Below are 17,259 nucleotides of genomic sequence, written 5' to 3' on the forward strand. Positions count from 1 at the left end.
CTGCATAGCCTGGGCCAGCACATTTCTCCTCAGTATCTACCATATGGACACAAATTTGCCTTTCCCCCTGTTTCTATTCACTGTGCCTGCTCTTGAGCACTGGAACCTCTGCATCTGCCTCCAGGACCCTGATGGGAGGGACATCGACCTTGGGTGGCACTTCTGGATCCAGCCCGAATGGAAAGGATGCTGCCAGCAGCCAGCACCACTGCAGCACCTTTCCCCTTCATGGATACCTAAACAATCCCTTGGCCTCACCCTGCAGCACCCAAACCCCATCAGCGCCAGGGCACACACACCCCATGTGCTCTCCTTTCTGACATGCTCCATTAGCTGCCCTGCTGCTGGGGGTGAAGGCAAGTGTGGACCCCCCCTGCAAGGGGGATGATGAAACCTCCAGCTCCCCCCCAGACTCCAATCCCACCCCCTGGGCTCATGAGAAAAAGGCAGGGAGGAAAAGTTCATCCCTTAAAAGCCCTGGGAGAGAAAGGCCATGATGGTCACCCACTAGTTTTGCCTTTCACTTGCACCAGCCCCCACCTAATTGTGGCTCTTCAAAGGGTTGAAAATGCTACATCACTTCAAAGTGACCATTTCTGAATGGGAGCTTGTAAAACCCCTTCTCCCCCTCCCACCAAATTCTTTCCAGGGCTTTTGAAGCTGCCTGCGCTCCCCTTGCCGCCGCCGTGGTGAAGGGGCCATGGGGCGCCAGGCACAGGGTGCCAGCCGGGCATGGGGTGAAACCTGCACCAGGAGGAGGTCAGCTCCCACAGGAGGAAAGGGGTTTTCCCGCAGAAAAGGAGGGATTTTTTGAAGGAGGGTTTTTTCTGCCCTTTGAGATAGGCAGAGCCCGCAGAGCTCCTGCAGGGCTGCACGGCAGAGCTATGCTGGAGAGGGAGCAAAAGGCATGTGTGGGGTGCGTGGGGCCCGGGGAGCCAAGCGTGTCCTCCCCATGTGCCAGGAGGGTTTCAGGTCCGTGGCTTTCAGAGCTGTGTGATGGCTCACACCAAAGGCTGGGTTCCCACCGCATCTCTGCGGAGGAGAAATGAAAGCGATTCCTTACCAAATCGATTCGAAACACCTCTTGGGAACTAATAATCCCATTAGAAAACATCCCAGAAATAAAAAGCCCTTTTGCCTCTCACTCACCTCTCCCCCTCTTGCCCAGGTCACTCTGGGGGTGACAGGGCTCCAGCGGGGGCTGAGCCCCACAGCCCCTCAGCACCCAGGCGCTGAGCCCCTACACGTGTTGGTGCCCTGGAGCTCCATGGGCAGCAAGGATGGTGCTGGTGCTGCAGCTGCAGCCCTGCGCAGCGCAGAGCCACCTCCTCCTGCCCTGACATGTGCTGCTGCTCACATCTCCAGCCCCTGCTGACCCGTGGGAACAGCACAAACCGCTGCTGTTCCCACCCATGGACACGTCTCAGTGAGTGCTGCCATGTCCAGGGGAAAGGAGATGCTGCAAGTCCCCAGTTCTGCTTGTTTCTGCATCAGGTTCTTCCCTGGGCTGAACAGGGCCACCCTGTTAGTGGGATCCCACCTCTGCAGCAGCCCTGCTTCATGCCAAAGCCACTGCCACGCACCCCAGAGCTGGGCTGGCCCCATGCTCTGCAAGGTGGAGGGCAGCAGGAGCCCCAGCAGCCCAGGGGGGACCACCTTGCTTCAGCCCCCAGGCTCAGGCAGTGCGGAAGACCCACAGCAAAGCCTCATCTCATGCCCTGGGGCACTGCATAGCTCCTGGTGGTACCTTCACCCCGGGGAGCAGGGCTGTGTGCCCCTAGGGCACGGCAGCATCTGCGGGCTCGGATGATGGTCCCACATGAATCCTGAGCAGGGGGGCTGTGGTGGACAAAGTGACGTGTCCCAAAAGCCACAGGGAAGGCAGGGATGGGACAGGAGCTCCAGTTCCACGTGCCCCACAGCAAGGTCCTGCTCACAGGCTGGGGGGCTGAGCCCAGTGGGAGGGATGTGGGACAGGGCACAGGCTGCCTGCAGCGGGCAGGCGGATGTGCACCCCCTGCTGAGAGAGAGGCCCTTAGTGGTGTAGGGTCATGCTGAAAGGCCACTGTGATGGTGGCACTGGTGACCTGCAGTCCCTACAGCCCATTCTGTCAGTCACGAGGTCCTGGGTCAGAATTACTGGGACAGCACTGGGACTCCCCACTGCAGGATGGGAGGCACAGCAGGGCCTGGGAAGCCAGAACAGAGAAGGATCAGGGCAAACCCCTGGAGCTGAGTCCATTCCCCTTTCCTAGAACACACAGCCCCAGTTTCATGGAATCCCAGAGTGGCTGGGCCTGGAAGGGACCTTAAAGCTCCTCCAGCTCCAACCCCTGCCACGGGCAGGGACACCTTCCACTAGAGCAGCTTGCTCCAAGCCCCTGTGTCCAACCTGGCCTTGAGCACTGCCAGGGATGGGGCAGCCACAGCTTCTCTGGGCACCCTGTGCCAGCGCCTCAGCACCCTCACAGGGAAGAGCTTCTGCCTAAGAGCTCATCTCAGTCTCCCCTCTGGCAGGTTAAAGCCATTCCCCTTGGCCTGTCCCTACATCCCTTGTCCCAAGCCCCTCTCCAGCTTTCCTGCAGCCCCTTCAGGCACTGGAGCTGCTCTCAGCTCTCCCCTTCAGGAGCCTTCTCTTCTCCAGGCTGCCCCAGCCCAGCTCTCTCAGCCTGGCTCCAGAGCAGAGCTGCTCCAGCCCTCGCAGCATCTCCATGGCCTCCTCTGGCCTCGCTCCAACAGCTCCACGTCCCTCTTGTGCTGCTGCCCCAGAGCTGCAGGGGGGGTCTCCCCAGATCGCAGCAGAGGGGCAGGATCCCCTCCCTGAGCTGCTGCTCACGCTCTGGGGATGCAGCCCAGCACAGGGGCAGGGGGGTCCAGTGCTGCCCTTGTGTGCTGGAAACACAAAGGTGGCTGCCCCCCGCGGCCGCCGGGAGCTCCCGCACAGAGCCCTGCCCCGGGACGTGTCTGCAGCTCCGGTCCCGGCTCAGAGCCAGGCCTGGGGCAGGGGCCGGTCCCGGCTGGCGCTGCTCCTCGCCCCGCAGCTCCGCAGCAGGAGCCGCACTGCAGCCTGGCAGCGGTTGTGCAAGGAGAGCCCTCCCGCAGCTGCAGCCGCTCCATCCGCCTCAGTCAGGAGCCCTCGTTGGGCAACTGAGGCGGAGGTGTTTTGGAGAAAGCGCCTCGTAAAGGCTGAGAGAGACCTGGGAGCATTCCTGGAGTACAAAGTGCATGGGAAACCTGGCCGCGGTGAGAGATCGAGCCGGATAAGAGGAGTTACGAGCCTGAGAACCACGCTGGATTGCAGGGCGCTGGAGATGCCTGGTTATCTTTTCCTCCTCGGTAAGACTGATAAGCAAAGGACAAAGGACCCAGGATTGAGCAACTCGGGGCTGCAGCAGCCCCGGCTACAATCTTGAGACGTTCCCAGGGTGGAGGAGGGAGGATGAGCTCAAGGCAAGAGGCACCTTCAGCGGCTCTCATCTCCTGTGCTGCTGTGGGAGCACCCAGCGCTGGACGGGAGCACCAGAGAGTCCAAACCTCTTCCTGGAGTGCCCATAGAGCCACTGAATCAGCCAGGCTGGAAAAACCTTTAAGCTCATCCAGTCCAACCCTTACCCCAGCACTGCCAAGGCCACCACTGCCCCATGGCACTGAGGCCTCGTCTCCACGCTGTGTGAACACTCACAGGGACGGTGACTGCAGCCCTGCCCTGGGCAGCCTGTTCCAATGCCTGAGCACCCTCTGGGGCAGGAATTGTTCCTCAGCTCCATCTAAACCTGCCCTGGGGCAGCTTGAGGCCGTTTCCTCTTGTCCCATCCCTTGTTCCTTGGGAGCAGAGCCCAGCCCCTCCTGGCTCCATCCTCCTGTCAGGCACTTGTAGGCAGCGATCAGGTCCCCCCTGAGCCTTCTCCAGACTGAGCCCCCCAGGTCCCTCAGCCCTTCCCCATCACACTTGGGCTCCAGGCCCTGCACCAGCTCCAGTGCCCTTCTCTGGCCCCGCTCCAGCACCTCAGTGTCTCTCTTGTAATGTCCCTTATTCAGCACAGCACCACCGTCAGTGGGTACACGCAGGGCCCTGCATACCCACAGCCCTGCAGTGGGATTTATATGAGCAAATGAAACTCTTCTGAAGAAGGGGAGCTGGGAGAGCACAACCTGTGGAGCCTGGGGCATGTTTCTGGCCTATCTTACCACTGCAGCTCCCGCTCCCCACCCATGTCCTACTCAGGACAGACAGGGGCATGTTCCCATCACCCTGCTGCACCCTGGAGGGAAGGGAGCCTAAATCTGGTCTGAGGGTGAAGGGGGCTGAGGAGTCCCTTGGGGACCTGTCCCCTTCCCTGCAGAAGCATGCAGAGCAGCCTGAGACATCTGGGGTGCCTTGGCCTTTCCAACATGCTGAGTCTGGTGTGTGTTCCTGGGACAGCAGAGGCATCACCCACCCTTCCCACATGGCAATGAGACAAGCAGGATGCTCACAGCAAACCAAACGCTGTACATCAGGAAACAACCCTGCATTCAGCCTTCAGGCTCTGGGCACACAGTGGTCTCTTCCAGAGGCCATCAGCGCCCTGGTGAAGGGGAGTGGGTCCCGCCAGCCCCTGCCCTCAGCCCCTGGGTAGTGGCTATAGCAGAGGGACCCGCCACTGTTCTGGGGTCACCCTGGCTCGGAGCTGCAGTGAAGCCTTCCCCACACTGTGGTATTGAGCTCTTCCTCCCACTGCCTGTGCCTGCCCTGTGGAGCTGAGGGCCACAAAAGAGACCCTGGGCCACTTCTGGCTGGTGGTGGTGGGGGGAGCCCTGCCAGCCCCACGCCAGCCCCACAGCACTGCTCCTCCAGCTGCCCACGGGGCTGATGGGGCTTATCCTGCCCCTGTGGGATGTGATGCTGGAGCAGAAGACAGGTAGTGCACATGTCACTGCTCTCAAGTACCAGCTCTGTTGGCTGGTCAGGGAGGATGCTCTCCCAGCCTGGAGATCCCCAGGGTGCTGCACTGGGGGCCCTGAGCACCCTTGGCTGCTGTTCCTGCTCCTCCACCTCTCTGCAGCACGGAGCAGAGGCTCCAGCGTGCCTGGGGAGCAGTGTGGCCAAAAAGGAAAGCAGGACCAGTTGTTTTTATGCTTCATAAAACGGTTCAGATGCGAGGGGTGATGCTGTGGTTAAATCAGCCTTTTCTGCTTGGCAAATCCCAATGAGATCAAATGTGCTACATCTCTGCCCTTCCCAGGGACGAAGTTCCAGCTGGCAGAGCATCCCCTGAGCACCAGGCCCTGTGCCAGCAGGTTTTACCACACTGACTAAGCAAGAAGCTTCCCCCAGCCAGAACCTGTGACACATCCATCCCCCTGGGTCATCTAAGAGCCCACACACTGCCAATGGCCTCCTACAAGTTATTGCCTGTGCCACGTGGTGACCCCCAGCCTTTCTCTGCCCCATCCCTTCTGCTCAAAGCATCCCACTGGGAAACAGGCATCATGGGGCAAAGCTGTCTGGGCTTGAAGCTGTTTCCTGCACTTCCATCAAAGCCCTCATGCAGGGAGAATGCGGCTGTGTCAGGGAAAACGTTCCCTAGGAGCTGGGAAAGTCCTAGGTGTGAGTTGGAGTGAGCTATTACAGGATGAATAATTTGCCTTTCATCACTTGGAAGCCCTGCCATAAAAATCAGGAGCCAAATGGAGCGGCACACAGGCCTGGGCTCTGCAGTCAGCACGTGAGCAGCCCCAGGCTGGTCCTGCAGGATCATTGTCATCACACCCTTCCCCTGTTTCTCTTCCACAAAATTTGACCCGCAGTGGGACATTTTGAGGACAACCCAGTTGAGGTCATGCTGATGCTCACAATCCCTGCAGCCTCCAGCAGGATCTAACTAGAGATGGAAACCCCAGGATGGCCAGAGCTCTGGGGCACAGGGAACCCCCCCGGCAAGTCTCCAGGGGTCCTCACTTTGGATCAGGTGCCCAGGAATCACAGTTTCTATTTTATGCATCCATTGCAGCAAAACATCAGCCCTCTGAGGATGTTGTAGCATCTTCTGTCCCTGACTGCTCCATGCTCCCCAACCAGGTCGTGCCTGATGTGGCTGGTGCAGCAGACTGGTCCCTCCCTGTGAGACCCCCGAGGACATGGAGGACCCAGTGAGAGGCTGCATGACACCATGGGGACATGGGGTGTTGCAGACATGGTGTAAAGTTAAAGCAAGCTGGTCCCTGAAGACTCCACACGGAGCAGCAATGATGCTGGTGCTGTGTGAGACGCTGCAGGTCCATCATCCCCATCCCAAAGGGGGAAGGGGAAACGGCTCACACGCTGAGCACAAACCACAGCATTGCTATTTCCCATACTCTGGAACTGGCTGAACAGGCCCGGCTGGTCGCTGGGTACACACGGCAGTGCCCTCACCAGAGGAACTGCTGCGGAGAGTGGCCTGGCCTCCTGGGCTCCCAGGCTGCTGGCACATGGGAAAAGCCACCCCACCGCGTCCCGCAAGCCCCGAGCCACCAGTGCGGTTCCCAGCAAAGCTGCAGCCAGCCAGGAGCACCCGCAGCCGCTCTCGCATGGCTCTCACCTGTCGAGCAGATGGGGAAACCGAGGCACTGGAAGCAGCAAGGGCTGGGGCAGAGCCTGCGCTGGGGCAGAGCAGTGAGAGGGGCACGTTCCTGGTGTGCCTGCGGTGGGTGCCACTGACCAGCAAACTACAGTTCCCCGTGGGGAGGGGTGTCTGCAGGTCAGTGCAGCTTGGGGCAGGGCACAGAATAAGCCTGGTTTGTGTTGGAAGGGACCTTAAAGCTCATCCAGCTTCAACCCCTGCCATGAGCAGGGACATCTTCCACTAGAGCAGCTTGCTCCAAGCCCCTGTGTCCAACCTGGCTTTGCATGGAAGAGCCCTCCTCCCTCCCGAGCCCGCCAGGCAGGAGGCTCTGACTCACTCCTGCAGCCTGACCTAGTTTGGGAGGCACCGTGCAGGTGAGAGGCACCATCCGCAGCACCAGCCAGGAGGCATCTCACAGCCCAAGCTGAGCTTTCACCAAACCACCCTGGGCTGCGAACCCTACGCACAACCCGGTACCTGCAGGGCAGTAAGGGGCAGCTGGGGTGGCGGGCTGGGGGCGGTGCACTCAGAGTGCACAAGCTCAGCCGGGCACAAAGTGGGTTTGAACAGCTCTGTGCAGCAGGGTGGTGGCAGGAGACTCCATTCTCCCCTCTGAGAGAACCCCAGTCTGAGTGGGATGGGCTCAGTCCGCCATGGGCAGCGCATCCCAGGTGGGAGTGGACAGGTTGGGGTCAGAGCATCGCTCCCACCATGGGCACCCACGCACTTACCTGTGCTGCCAGCCCCCGGTGCCTGCCTGCTGTCCTCCACCAGCTGCCTCATCTTCTCCCTTGAGACCTTCAGGTACTTGTCGCAGTTGCACACCTGCAAGAGAGAAAAGGGAGGTCAGGGGGATGGCATCTGCGCTCTCTGAGCATCTCCTGCCACACCAGGCACCCCCAGAGGCTGTCAGGGGGTGTGGGTGCCCCACACCTCAGCAGGACGTGGGGCAAGGCCTGTCCCACCAAGACAGGTGGCAGAATGGCACCAGACACAAATTTTAGGGTTCACGAGCCACAAGAACCTCCTCTCCAGAGGCTCTCATCTTTATGCTGCTTAGCCACATCTTCATGCCAGGCTGGCAGTGCTGCAGTCCACCCCAGGTAGTCCTCACTACCCAGCCCTATACGATGCCAGAAAACACCAGCAATGGAGGTTACCTACAAACTTCAACCAAGATTTGTCCTCCCTTGTCTCACAGACGCTCGGAAGGATGGCTGCAGACCCCGAGATATGCTGGGGTCTTGGCTCGCTCCACTCAGCCCAGCTCTGCCACAGCACCACAAGCACCGAGTCGCATTTTCTCCCTCATCTTTGGTTTGCCAAAATGTGCCCAGAGAGGTCACTGAACATCTGCGCATGCTGGGTGCTGCCTTCTGGGGAAGCAGACCCCTCAAGGAGCAGATCAAACCCCACTGAGGAGCACCCGAGCTGGGTGCCATGGGCTGCACCCAAAAGGAGCAGACACCAGATCTGCTGGGCAGCGTGCACCCAGCTCCAACAGCTTCCCTCTCCTTTCCCTGCTTGGGCTGGAGCTGGATGCTGGGATGTGCTGTAATACCTCTCATCAGCTGCTTGCTCTTAGGGGCTGTTTTCTGCTTGCAGAGCGTTTCCAGCACGCTGCACCCAAGGCAGGCAGGGAGTGAGGTGCACGACTTCACCCACCCGAACAAGATCCCTGCCTGGGGCTTCGCTCCAAACCCTGTTGAAACCAGAGAGGTTTTTGCACCTCCCGAGAGGCCCGAGCGCGGCCCCGCGGCTGCTCTGCTGGTTTGCAGTGCGCTGGCTGCAGCAGCGCTGGGTTCACAGCCAGGTACAGCGATGCCCCTGCTTCCCACACAGCTGCCTGCGGGAGCACGGGGGGAGGATGATTTGTTTGAAAATGAGCTTGCACCATGTCCCTGCTGCAGGGCAGAGCTGCAGGAAAGTTGTTTCCACCAGCAGCCGCCACATAACCAGCACACGCTCCCCAGCCCCAGCATGATTTGGCCAGAAATTGAAGATGCTGCTCCAAAGCTCTGCTCTGGAGCCAGGCTGAGAGAGCTGGGCTGGGGCAGCCTGGAGAAGAGAAGGCTCCTGAAGGGGAGACCTGAGAGCAGCTCCAGTGCCTGAAGGGGCTGCAGGAAAGCTGGAGAGGAGCTTGGGACAAGGGACGTAGGGACAGGCCAAGGGGAATGGCTTTAACCTGCCAGAGGGGAGACTGAGATGAGCTCTTAGGCAGAAGCTCTTCCCTGTGAGGGTGCTGAGGCGCTGGCACAGGGTGCCCAGAGAAGCTGTGGCTGCCCCATCCCTGGCAGTTCCTGAAGCCACGTGGCTCCAGCCCAGACAGAGATGGACAAGGTGTGATCCTGAAAGCACCCAAGTGACATGGGAGCTGCTGCATCACTTCTTATAGGGAATTTTGCAGCAATCCTTGATTTGCACTCAAGCATTAGGGCACTCTCACTCCTGCAGACATGGGTCAGACCACCACATGCTGCTCCAGCTCGTGGCCTGTCCCTCACTCATCCTGGGGGCTGCAGTGGTTGACTGAGCTCCCTGCCCTATGCAGGGCAAAACACATTCAAACCCTGACACCTGGGGATTGGAGCTGGGGGAGACCCAGGGAAACAAAGATTCTCTTATTTGAGCAAACCTGTATTTCTGGAGAGCCACATCAGCCCCTGGGAGTTATCCCATCAGGAGATGCCACTATGGAGTTCACTGCCAGCCCCGCACAAGAGATGGTGACACTGCAACCCATAGCGGCCACCCAATACCATTGGATCTGATCTCTCCAAGCTTCAGCTGCCTGGAGGAATGAGGACTGGAGCTCACAGGCTCCTTTGCACACCTTTGCCTCCCCTTCTCTCAGCTCTGCACCAGCTCAGCTGTGCCTGATCCATCCTGAAAGATGGCTGAGAAAAACAGGAGAGGAGCACAGACAGATCCAGGCATAAGAAGAGAAGCAGACAGATGGATGGGCTCCTTCTTTTGTGACTGATGTCACCCGCAGCTGTGGGACAGCCCCTGATGCTACGGGTGGAGCCGGTGCTGATGCTGCAGGCTGGGACGGATGGGACGGTTCCTTTGAGCCTGCACAGGCTGGACCTGGAGCCATGGGTATCACCACCCAGCAGGGATCCACATCCCTGGTGTGGCTCAATGGGTGGGATTGCAGCAGGCAGGGACTGGTGTCGGGCAGCTCCCGGACATGTGTGCCAGGCACTCCCACAGGATAGTGCTGATGGGGAGGGGGCTGCACACGAAGAGGGGCTTGAGCCTGGCACTGGCAGAGATGTGGGGCAGCAGCAGCAGCACCAGCTCTACCGGGATGTATCAGATGCTCCCAGAGAGGTCCCAAACCATGCGGTTACCAGGATGGGTGCAGCAGGGATACAAAGGACAAACAGCCCTCCCTGCCAGGCATGGACATGCACCCTGTGTGGACATAGCCTCATTTCCCCTTCATCACAACCCCAAAATCTACCTCAACAGCCCCCCCTTGGTTGTTTGGTGCCAGCACGCTGGGCAGGAGGGGCTTCTGGCTCCCCCTCAGATGCAATGAGCAACCTCAGGCAAACTTCTCTGCTTCTCCAAGCTTCATCTCCATTGTAAACGAGGGACACCCCCTGGGTCAGGCTCGCCCTGGCAGCCCAGGGGTAACCTGGCATTTCCCACTCCCCTGGGGCTGCCAGACACTTGCCGAGTGGCTCTGTGCCCCACACCAGCTCCCAGCCTCCGGGCCTTCACCACCTCAGCTTCCCCACAGCACAGGGCAGGCGCAGGAGCCAGATCAGCCACTCAGAGCAGTGCCAATTAGCGGTAATAAAAAACTGCAATTAATTGTTCTAATGCCTTGCCAAAAGGAGCCAGAGGAGACGCAGCGAGCGAGGCAGCCTGCCTCCTCCATGGGCCCAGCTGAGCCTGCCATGCAGGGGCCAGTGGTGGCCTCAGGCTCCATGCTCAGCTCCAGCCTTGGGACACGGCTCCCACAGTCAACTGCATCTGAATGCCACCACCTGGGGATGTGGAGCAGTTTTTGCATGGATCTTGCTGTTATTTTAAGGGTAGGGAAGCGGGGAGCCTCTCTGCTGGGGAAGGGATGGGTTGTCGCTCCTTGGGAAGGTTTGGCTTCTCCACATCCATCATGACAGGATTAGTTGTGGCCCCATGGAGTGGGGTGGATGTAAGGGCAAAAATCTCCCTGGCAGTGAGACGGTGGCTCCTCGGAACACTGCCACTGCTGTAAGCAGGGGCTACGACCCAATAGCAAACACGTCCCCTACACAACATCAACCCCGCAACATCTCAGGGTCCCTGTGCCTGGCTCGGGGTGGGGGCAGCGGCTTCTGCCCCACAGCCCAGCGCTGCCCCAGGGACGCTGTGACGGGAGTCTCCGCTCACGCGGTCCTGCCTGGGCAGCGCCTGGTGTGAGTGCGGGGCCATGGGGGGGAAAGGGGCTCAGGTGGTGGGGAGGGGGCCGGGGCTGCAGCCCGCGCCCCCGTCAGAGGCGGTGGCCGGTGCCCCGCGGGCCGCAGGGTGGCCGCGGGCACAGCCCGGAGGAGGAGCAGCGCCGCCGTTCTCACGCTGGGGCAGCCCGTGCCAGCGCACGCTGAGTCACCGGTAAATCCCAGCCGAGATCTGCTCTGCCCTCTGTGAAATGGATCTTGGCTGCACCCCCGCTGAAGCAATCCCGGCGCTCGGGAGCCATGGCGGGCGCACTTTCCCACGGCAGCCCGGCTTCCAGCGCCCCGTGTGAACCAGCCCCTGCCCGGCCGGGCGCGGGTGCCCCTGGCACGGCACAGCCAGAGCAAAGCGGGGCGAGAACGCCCCTGCTCTGATGCCCCTGCGCTGCCCATTGGGGCTGGTGCTGAATCCTGGCTGCCTGGGCGGGGGGCGATGGCTGTGACACCTCCCCTGCCTCCCCGGGCTCTGCTCGCCATGTCCTTATCAAGGATGAGGGTGGTGTCCTCTAATCTTCACTGGAACAGGAGCACAAGTGTGATGAGGAACGGATGAGGGACCTGGGGGGGGCGGTTTAGTCTGGAGAAGAGAAGGCTCAGGGGGGACCTGATGGCTCCCTACAAGTGCCTGAGAGGAGGATGGAGCCAGGAGGGGCTGGGCTCTGCTCCCAAGGAACAAGGGATGGGACAAGAGGAAACGGCCTCAAGCTGCCCCAGGGCAGGTTTAGATGGAGCTGAGGAACAATTCCTGCCCCAGAGGGTGCTCAGGCATTGGAACAGGCTGCCCAGGGCAGGGCTGCAGTCACCGTCCCTGCGAGTGTTCACACAGCGTGGAGACGAGGCCTCAGTGCCATGGGTTAGTGGTGGCCTTGGCAGTGCTGGGGTAAGGGTTGGACTGGATGGGCTTAAAGGGCTTTTCCAACCCAGCTGATTCAGTGATTCAGTCATTCTAAGGACGAGGAGGGTGCAAGGCGCATGTCCCCACCACACTGCCTGGCACTGGGGCTGTCCCTGTCTGCGGGGCCAAGGACCGGGCAGGTGAAACATCCTTTTGCAATGCTGGCAGCCCATCTGGTGCTTGTTGCTGTTTAGGACAATCCCAGCCTCTCCCAGCCCTCCTGGGTGGGGATTTCACCAGCAGTGACGCATGAACCTCCTGGGACTCGAGGGACTGGATGCTTCAGCCCGGAGCTCTGAGGCCATCTCACCATCCTGCTCCCTTGCTGCGCCTCCACCCAGGAAGCCAAGCAGCTCAAAGAAAACTTGAGTCCAGCACGCAACGGGGTCTCAAAAAGGGCACCAGGAGCCAGTGTGAGCTTGGCCAAAGATGGCAGCAGGAGCTCAGCTGGAAGTCCGTAGGCTGGTGCCCAACATACGTGGAAGAATCTGAGCAGTTCAGGCAGCAGTGGAGTGAGTTTTGATACCCCTGAAAGCTAGATCTCCAAAGCAGTACAGAATGCATCTTGGTGATGCTGAGCTCTGCCCAGAGGAGCCATCCCCAGAATGGTCCCTGGGCACACAGGGCTCCTTCCACCAAACGTCATGTTCCAGTGTCACTGAGGGATGTCCTTGGCAGGGGTTTTATCAGTGAGACACAACCCTCTGCCTGGCGAGCTTCTGGCTTGGGAAATCCTCAGTGTACCGGAATCAGCTGTGAAGGACAACAGGGCCCAGCGTGAACTCTCTGGGGCAATCCAGGGCAGCTCATGTCAGGACAATTCCTTGGGCGTCTTCCGCTGCTGTATCACAGGACTATTCAACAGCCACCTGGAGTGATATCTCTTTTCCTACTCACCGCCTACCCTCTTCCCTTTCTTTCTCTCTGAGATGGATATCATCTGGTGAAAGGGCCACTCCTCCGGATGGAGGCTGCAACTCTCATTTCGGTTGTGAAAGCATGGTCCTTGAGCACTGAGAGTTTCTTTCAGGGACTTAGAGATGAGAAACCTCCCCAGAGGAGGCGTGCAGGATGCCGAGGCTCAGCAGCTCTCTCCCTAGCACAGGCTGCCCATGTGCAGCCTCCAAGTCCAGGAGATGCAGACAGGTCTGCCTCCAGCAGATCTGCTCATCACCCAAAGCAGAGAGCACCCAGAAGGGAGGGAGATGGTGGGAAGGACAGCGAAAGAAAACCGGGTAACAAATTCCAAACACAAGCCAGGACTTTGATCATGCTCAACCTGCTCTAGTGGAAGGTGTCCCTGCCTGTGGCAGGGGCTTGGAACTGGCTGAGCTGTAAGTTCCCTTCAACACAAACTATTCCATGGTTCCATGACCTGCCCACAGGTGTATTTTCACTTGCTGTTCCCAAGTCTCCAGCTCCTCCTTGCTGCACTCTTTGACCTTCAGACACTCCTCTTCCTCCAGCCCGCTTCCTCTCTGACCTGCAGTGCCTTCAAGGTCCTTGCACAAAGAACAGGCACCTCAGCAATGCGACCAGAGCTCCCCACACCCTATAGTGCAGGGACCAACTCTGGCTGCAGAGCAGGCCCTGGCACAGCTGCACCTCCAGAAGCGTTTCAGAAAGCAGCTCACTGGGAAACCCCTTTATGCCAACAGCTTTTCTCATTGCCCTTATCACCAGCACCTGGGAAGCATAAAGGTGCAACACTCCTGCTCCTGCTCTGTCCTTGGGGACCAGCAAACCCACCCAATCAGCAGATGGGATGCATGGCTGCGTTAGCCTGGTCCTTCCAGGGAATGCCTGGTGCATGCAACAGTCTTGAGCAGCCACCAAAACCTGGGCAGCCCCATCTGCCAATGAACACAGCGAGAGCCGTGCCAGGAGATGAGCCGTGATGGTCCCACATGGGGGTGCAGCCCATGCACCCCCCTCCAGACCTGCCTGCACAATGAGCACCAGTGTTTTTACACCGATCAAGCTAAGTAACATGCTCTGGTGGAAACACAGGGCTGCTGGTGGGTTCCTGGCATCGTACAGGGGCATTTTGGTTCACAAAGAGGGAAGGGCTCTGTTTATTGAATCATTAAGATCACTTCCCTCATCACCAGCCAGGTACTCTGAGAGCAAGTGCTGACCTAGCCCAACCCTGCTAAGCTGGTAAGATGACATGGGATCCCATGCCAGCCTGGTACTGCGTTCCCACTGCTTTCTCTGCTCCCGCTTTGCTATTAGTCATCCATTTCTGGAAGGTTTCTCATGCATAATAAAGTGTTTCAACACTTGCATAAGCCAGCTCTTCTCACCAGGAGTGACCCGCTGCATTTCCCAACACTTTCCTTAGGCAGTCCTTCCGACTGCCATGAAATACAGAGTTAGAACATGAAGTTTTCTATCCCCCTCGGAGGCAAAAGGTGTGGGAAATCGAACAGATAAGAATGCCTTTAATTAGTATCATTTGCATAAGCTCTGGGAAAGGCTCACCTGACAGCTAGAAGGGCCTTGCTTGTCTGGGAGCACCAGCCATGGGCACTGAAATGGGCAGATTAGCGGAGCTGTGCTGCTGACCAGACTGGGGAGATGGGAGGTGATGGAGCCCCAGAGGCTCTATGGACACCCCAGCTCCCACTGTCTCCTTGTCAGGGCATCCCAGCTCCCTCTGGTTTCCTTTTTGGGGATCCCCCCATCTCCATTTTCACCTGCCAGTTTGTAGGTGCTCCAAGTGAGAGACGAGGATGTGAGTTTTAGGTTGCAGAGGTCCATCTGCCCTGCCCTGCCCTAGATGGGAGGGAAAGCACAAGCACGTCACCGGGTACCACGTGGAGGCTGCCAGAGCAGGCTCAGCATCCGGTAGACATGGGACCTGGGTGCTGTGATCTCTGGTTTTCGCTGTGCAGATGGCTGCAGGTCCCTAACCACAAACCCCATCCCGCTGTCACTGCTGTGGGTACTCAGCGCCTAATGTCAGCTGCACTGAAAGCCTTTTTCAGTACCTCAAGGCCTTTGCAGTGATGAGAATCTCACCTGACATTGCACCTAAACCCACATGCAAAGCTGAATTTCCCAGGGGAAAAACAGTGATGCTCACCCCCCCCCCCCACCACTCACGTCCCCCCTCAGATCCCTCCGTCTCCTCCAGCTGCCTTTCATGGGGCTCAAGTCTCACTTGCTCGTGTTTGCTCCCAGCAGGGCTGTGAGCTGCTGAGATAGGGGCTAAGCTCCTCCAAAAACCTGGAGCTGCCCCAGCACCCTTGACCCAACCTTCACCGTAGCTGCAAGCCCTGTTTATACAGCACCCAGCGCAGTGGGGTGCTGCTCCAGGACAGGCTCCCAGGGCTTACAACGACTTTAATAACAAAGCCAAACCAGCAATAACTGCCTTATAATGAGGTTATAGGCAGCATCGCTGGAGCCTTCGTTTTAGGGTGAGCTTGGTGCCAGGAGCTGCCAGGGGCAAAGCTGTCCCTTCCCACCCTCCTCCCTGCCTGACCACCAACGCCTCCTCTCCCCTGTGCCAGCACTGCCCTCCTGCCTGCATGAATGTGCTTTATATCCACCCCTGGGGTGCGCGTTAACCCTTCCTGGGTGTGCAGACCTGCACCATGCAGCTCCAGGGCACACACTCCTGCCCCAGTTTGATTTGGAGCAACTCAATGGAGCCTGTGCCATGGCAGGAGAAGGGTTAACTTGCCCTGCTGCCCACAGTGCAGCTCATTGCTGCTCCTCTTCATCAAGCTGGTGGTGAGAGCTCAGCTCTTGGCCAGAGGCTGCTGGAGGCTGGTAAACCGGAGGGCTGGGGAAACAACCCAACCTGAGCTCTGAAGACACCCCAGCACTGGAAGCAGAGCGAGGGGCCGTGTCCTTTCAGCTCATCCGAAAGGATCTCACCCACAAACTGACATGCAGGTGGAAATCTGGCTGCCAAGCACCCGCTAGGCCTTCAGGAGCATCACATTTTGGCATCAGAAAAGGAAAGAAAGGGTCACAGAGACGCATTTTCTGAATGTTAGAGTCAAAGCCCTGGCAACTGCAAAGGACTGAAGCTTTTCTTTCTATAGATGAGTCCAACACTCAGATCATTAACAGTCAGGCACAGCACTGCTCTTTGTTACCCGAAAGTATGCTGGCCATGCTGGAAGCTGTTTCCTGCCAGACACAGGTCCCACGAAACCCCAGTGCAGGATGCGAACCTCAGCCCCATTGCTGCATCTTCCTGCTGAACATGCAGCATGTTGGGGGCTTCATCCTCCACTCCCAGTGCTAGACAAGCTTTAGGAAATTATTATGTATTAAGCCAAAAGCTACTCATTCCTGCTCCTTCCTGGCAGCTGCTCATCCTCTGGGTGAGGTCCTGGGACCCTCTCTGCTTGCCCGTATTGAGCCCTTGAAGCTGTGTCTGTCTGGAAGCCATGCCCCAAAAGCTCTCAAATTCCCCCCCCCCCGAGCAGTTTTCCACCCTGTACAAGTGGCTGAGGCTACTCTGGGCCAGGTGGCTGCATGACTCTGCTCCTCCATGGCCATCTGCTCCACGAGCATCCTCACCCTCATCCCTGCTGCCTCCTCTCTCCCTGGGAGGGTGATGGGGGCCGATGGCTCCAGTCAGCAGCAGTGAGAGGTGTGTGCGAGCAGGGCAGGGCTGGAGGCAGTGACAGGGGGGAGCGGGCAGGGGCAGGGCTGACCGGGGAAGTTGGGCTTATGTTTCAGGTTCTATTTCTGCCTGGGAACCCGGGCCTGCCCATGGGGCAGTGCGGGGGCCCCCGGGGCCGCTGGAGCCAGACACCATCGGCGCTACCTGCCCGTCCCTGCCGGAGTGCTTCACCTCGGGGTGGAGGGCAGCATCTGCTGAGGCACTGGGACATCGCACCCGCGCCCTGCCTGGTCCGTGGTGTGGGGTGGCAGGAGGGAAGGAGCCTTGTCCTCTGGGCATGGCTCACTGCAGGCCAGGCTTCCCTGCAGTCCTCCTGCCACGCTGGGGCTGGAACACTTCATCACAGCTAACCCCGGGAGATGCGGAGCAGCCCTCGCATGCTCCCCATGCCATCTACACCAGGTACACACGTCCCTTCTCAAGCCTGGCCTTAGATCCATGCCACAGGGGGTAGGATGCTCAGCGCTCGGTGGGAGCCCCTGTAGTCCCCCCTGGTAGCTCCCAACCCACACCATGCTCTGTGGGAACCAGTGTCCATGAGCACGCAGCTGCACCAGAACCATCACCTTTTACTAAACCCGAATAGCTGCAGAGGCACGGAGTCTTGAGCAGCCCGAGGAGCAGCTGCAGCCTGCGGGCTGGCCCAGGGCCGAGACTGCACTTCGGTACCCACAGGCAGGC

At 59.2% G+C, this 17,259-nt stretch overlaps 1 protein-coding gene across 1 annotated transcript in view; it reads right to left on the reverse strand.

Moving 5' to 3' along the window:
* Window positions 1-17,259, reverse strand: part of EXD3 (exonuclease 3'-5' domain containing 3) — a 287,857-nt gene that overhangs the window by 2,335 nt on the left and 268,263 nt on the right. Inside the window, 1 exon segment of the mRNA XM_057419277.1 lies at window positions 7,319-7,412. Within this exon segment, the coding sequence (XP_057275260.1) occupies window positions 7,319-7,412 (94 nt within the window).

The sequence above is a fragment of the Pezoporus wallicus genome, unplaced genomic scaffold (assembly GCF_028554395.1).
Source record: "Pezoporus wallicus isolate ANWC-B61680 ecotype Strahan unplaced genomic scaffold, APGP_CSIRO_Pwel_v1 contig_10790, whole genome shotgun sequence".
NCBI lineage: Eukaryota > Metazoa > Chordata > Aves > Psittaciformes > Psittacidae > Pezoporus > Pezoporus wallicus.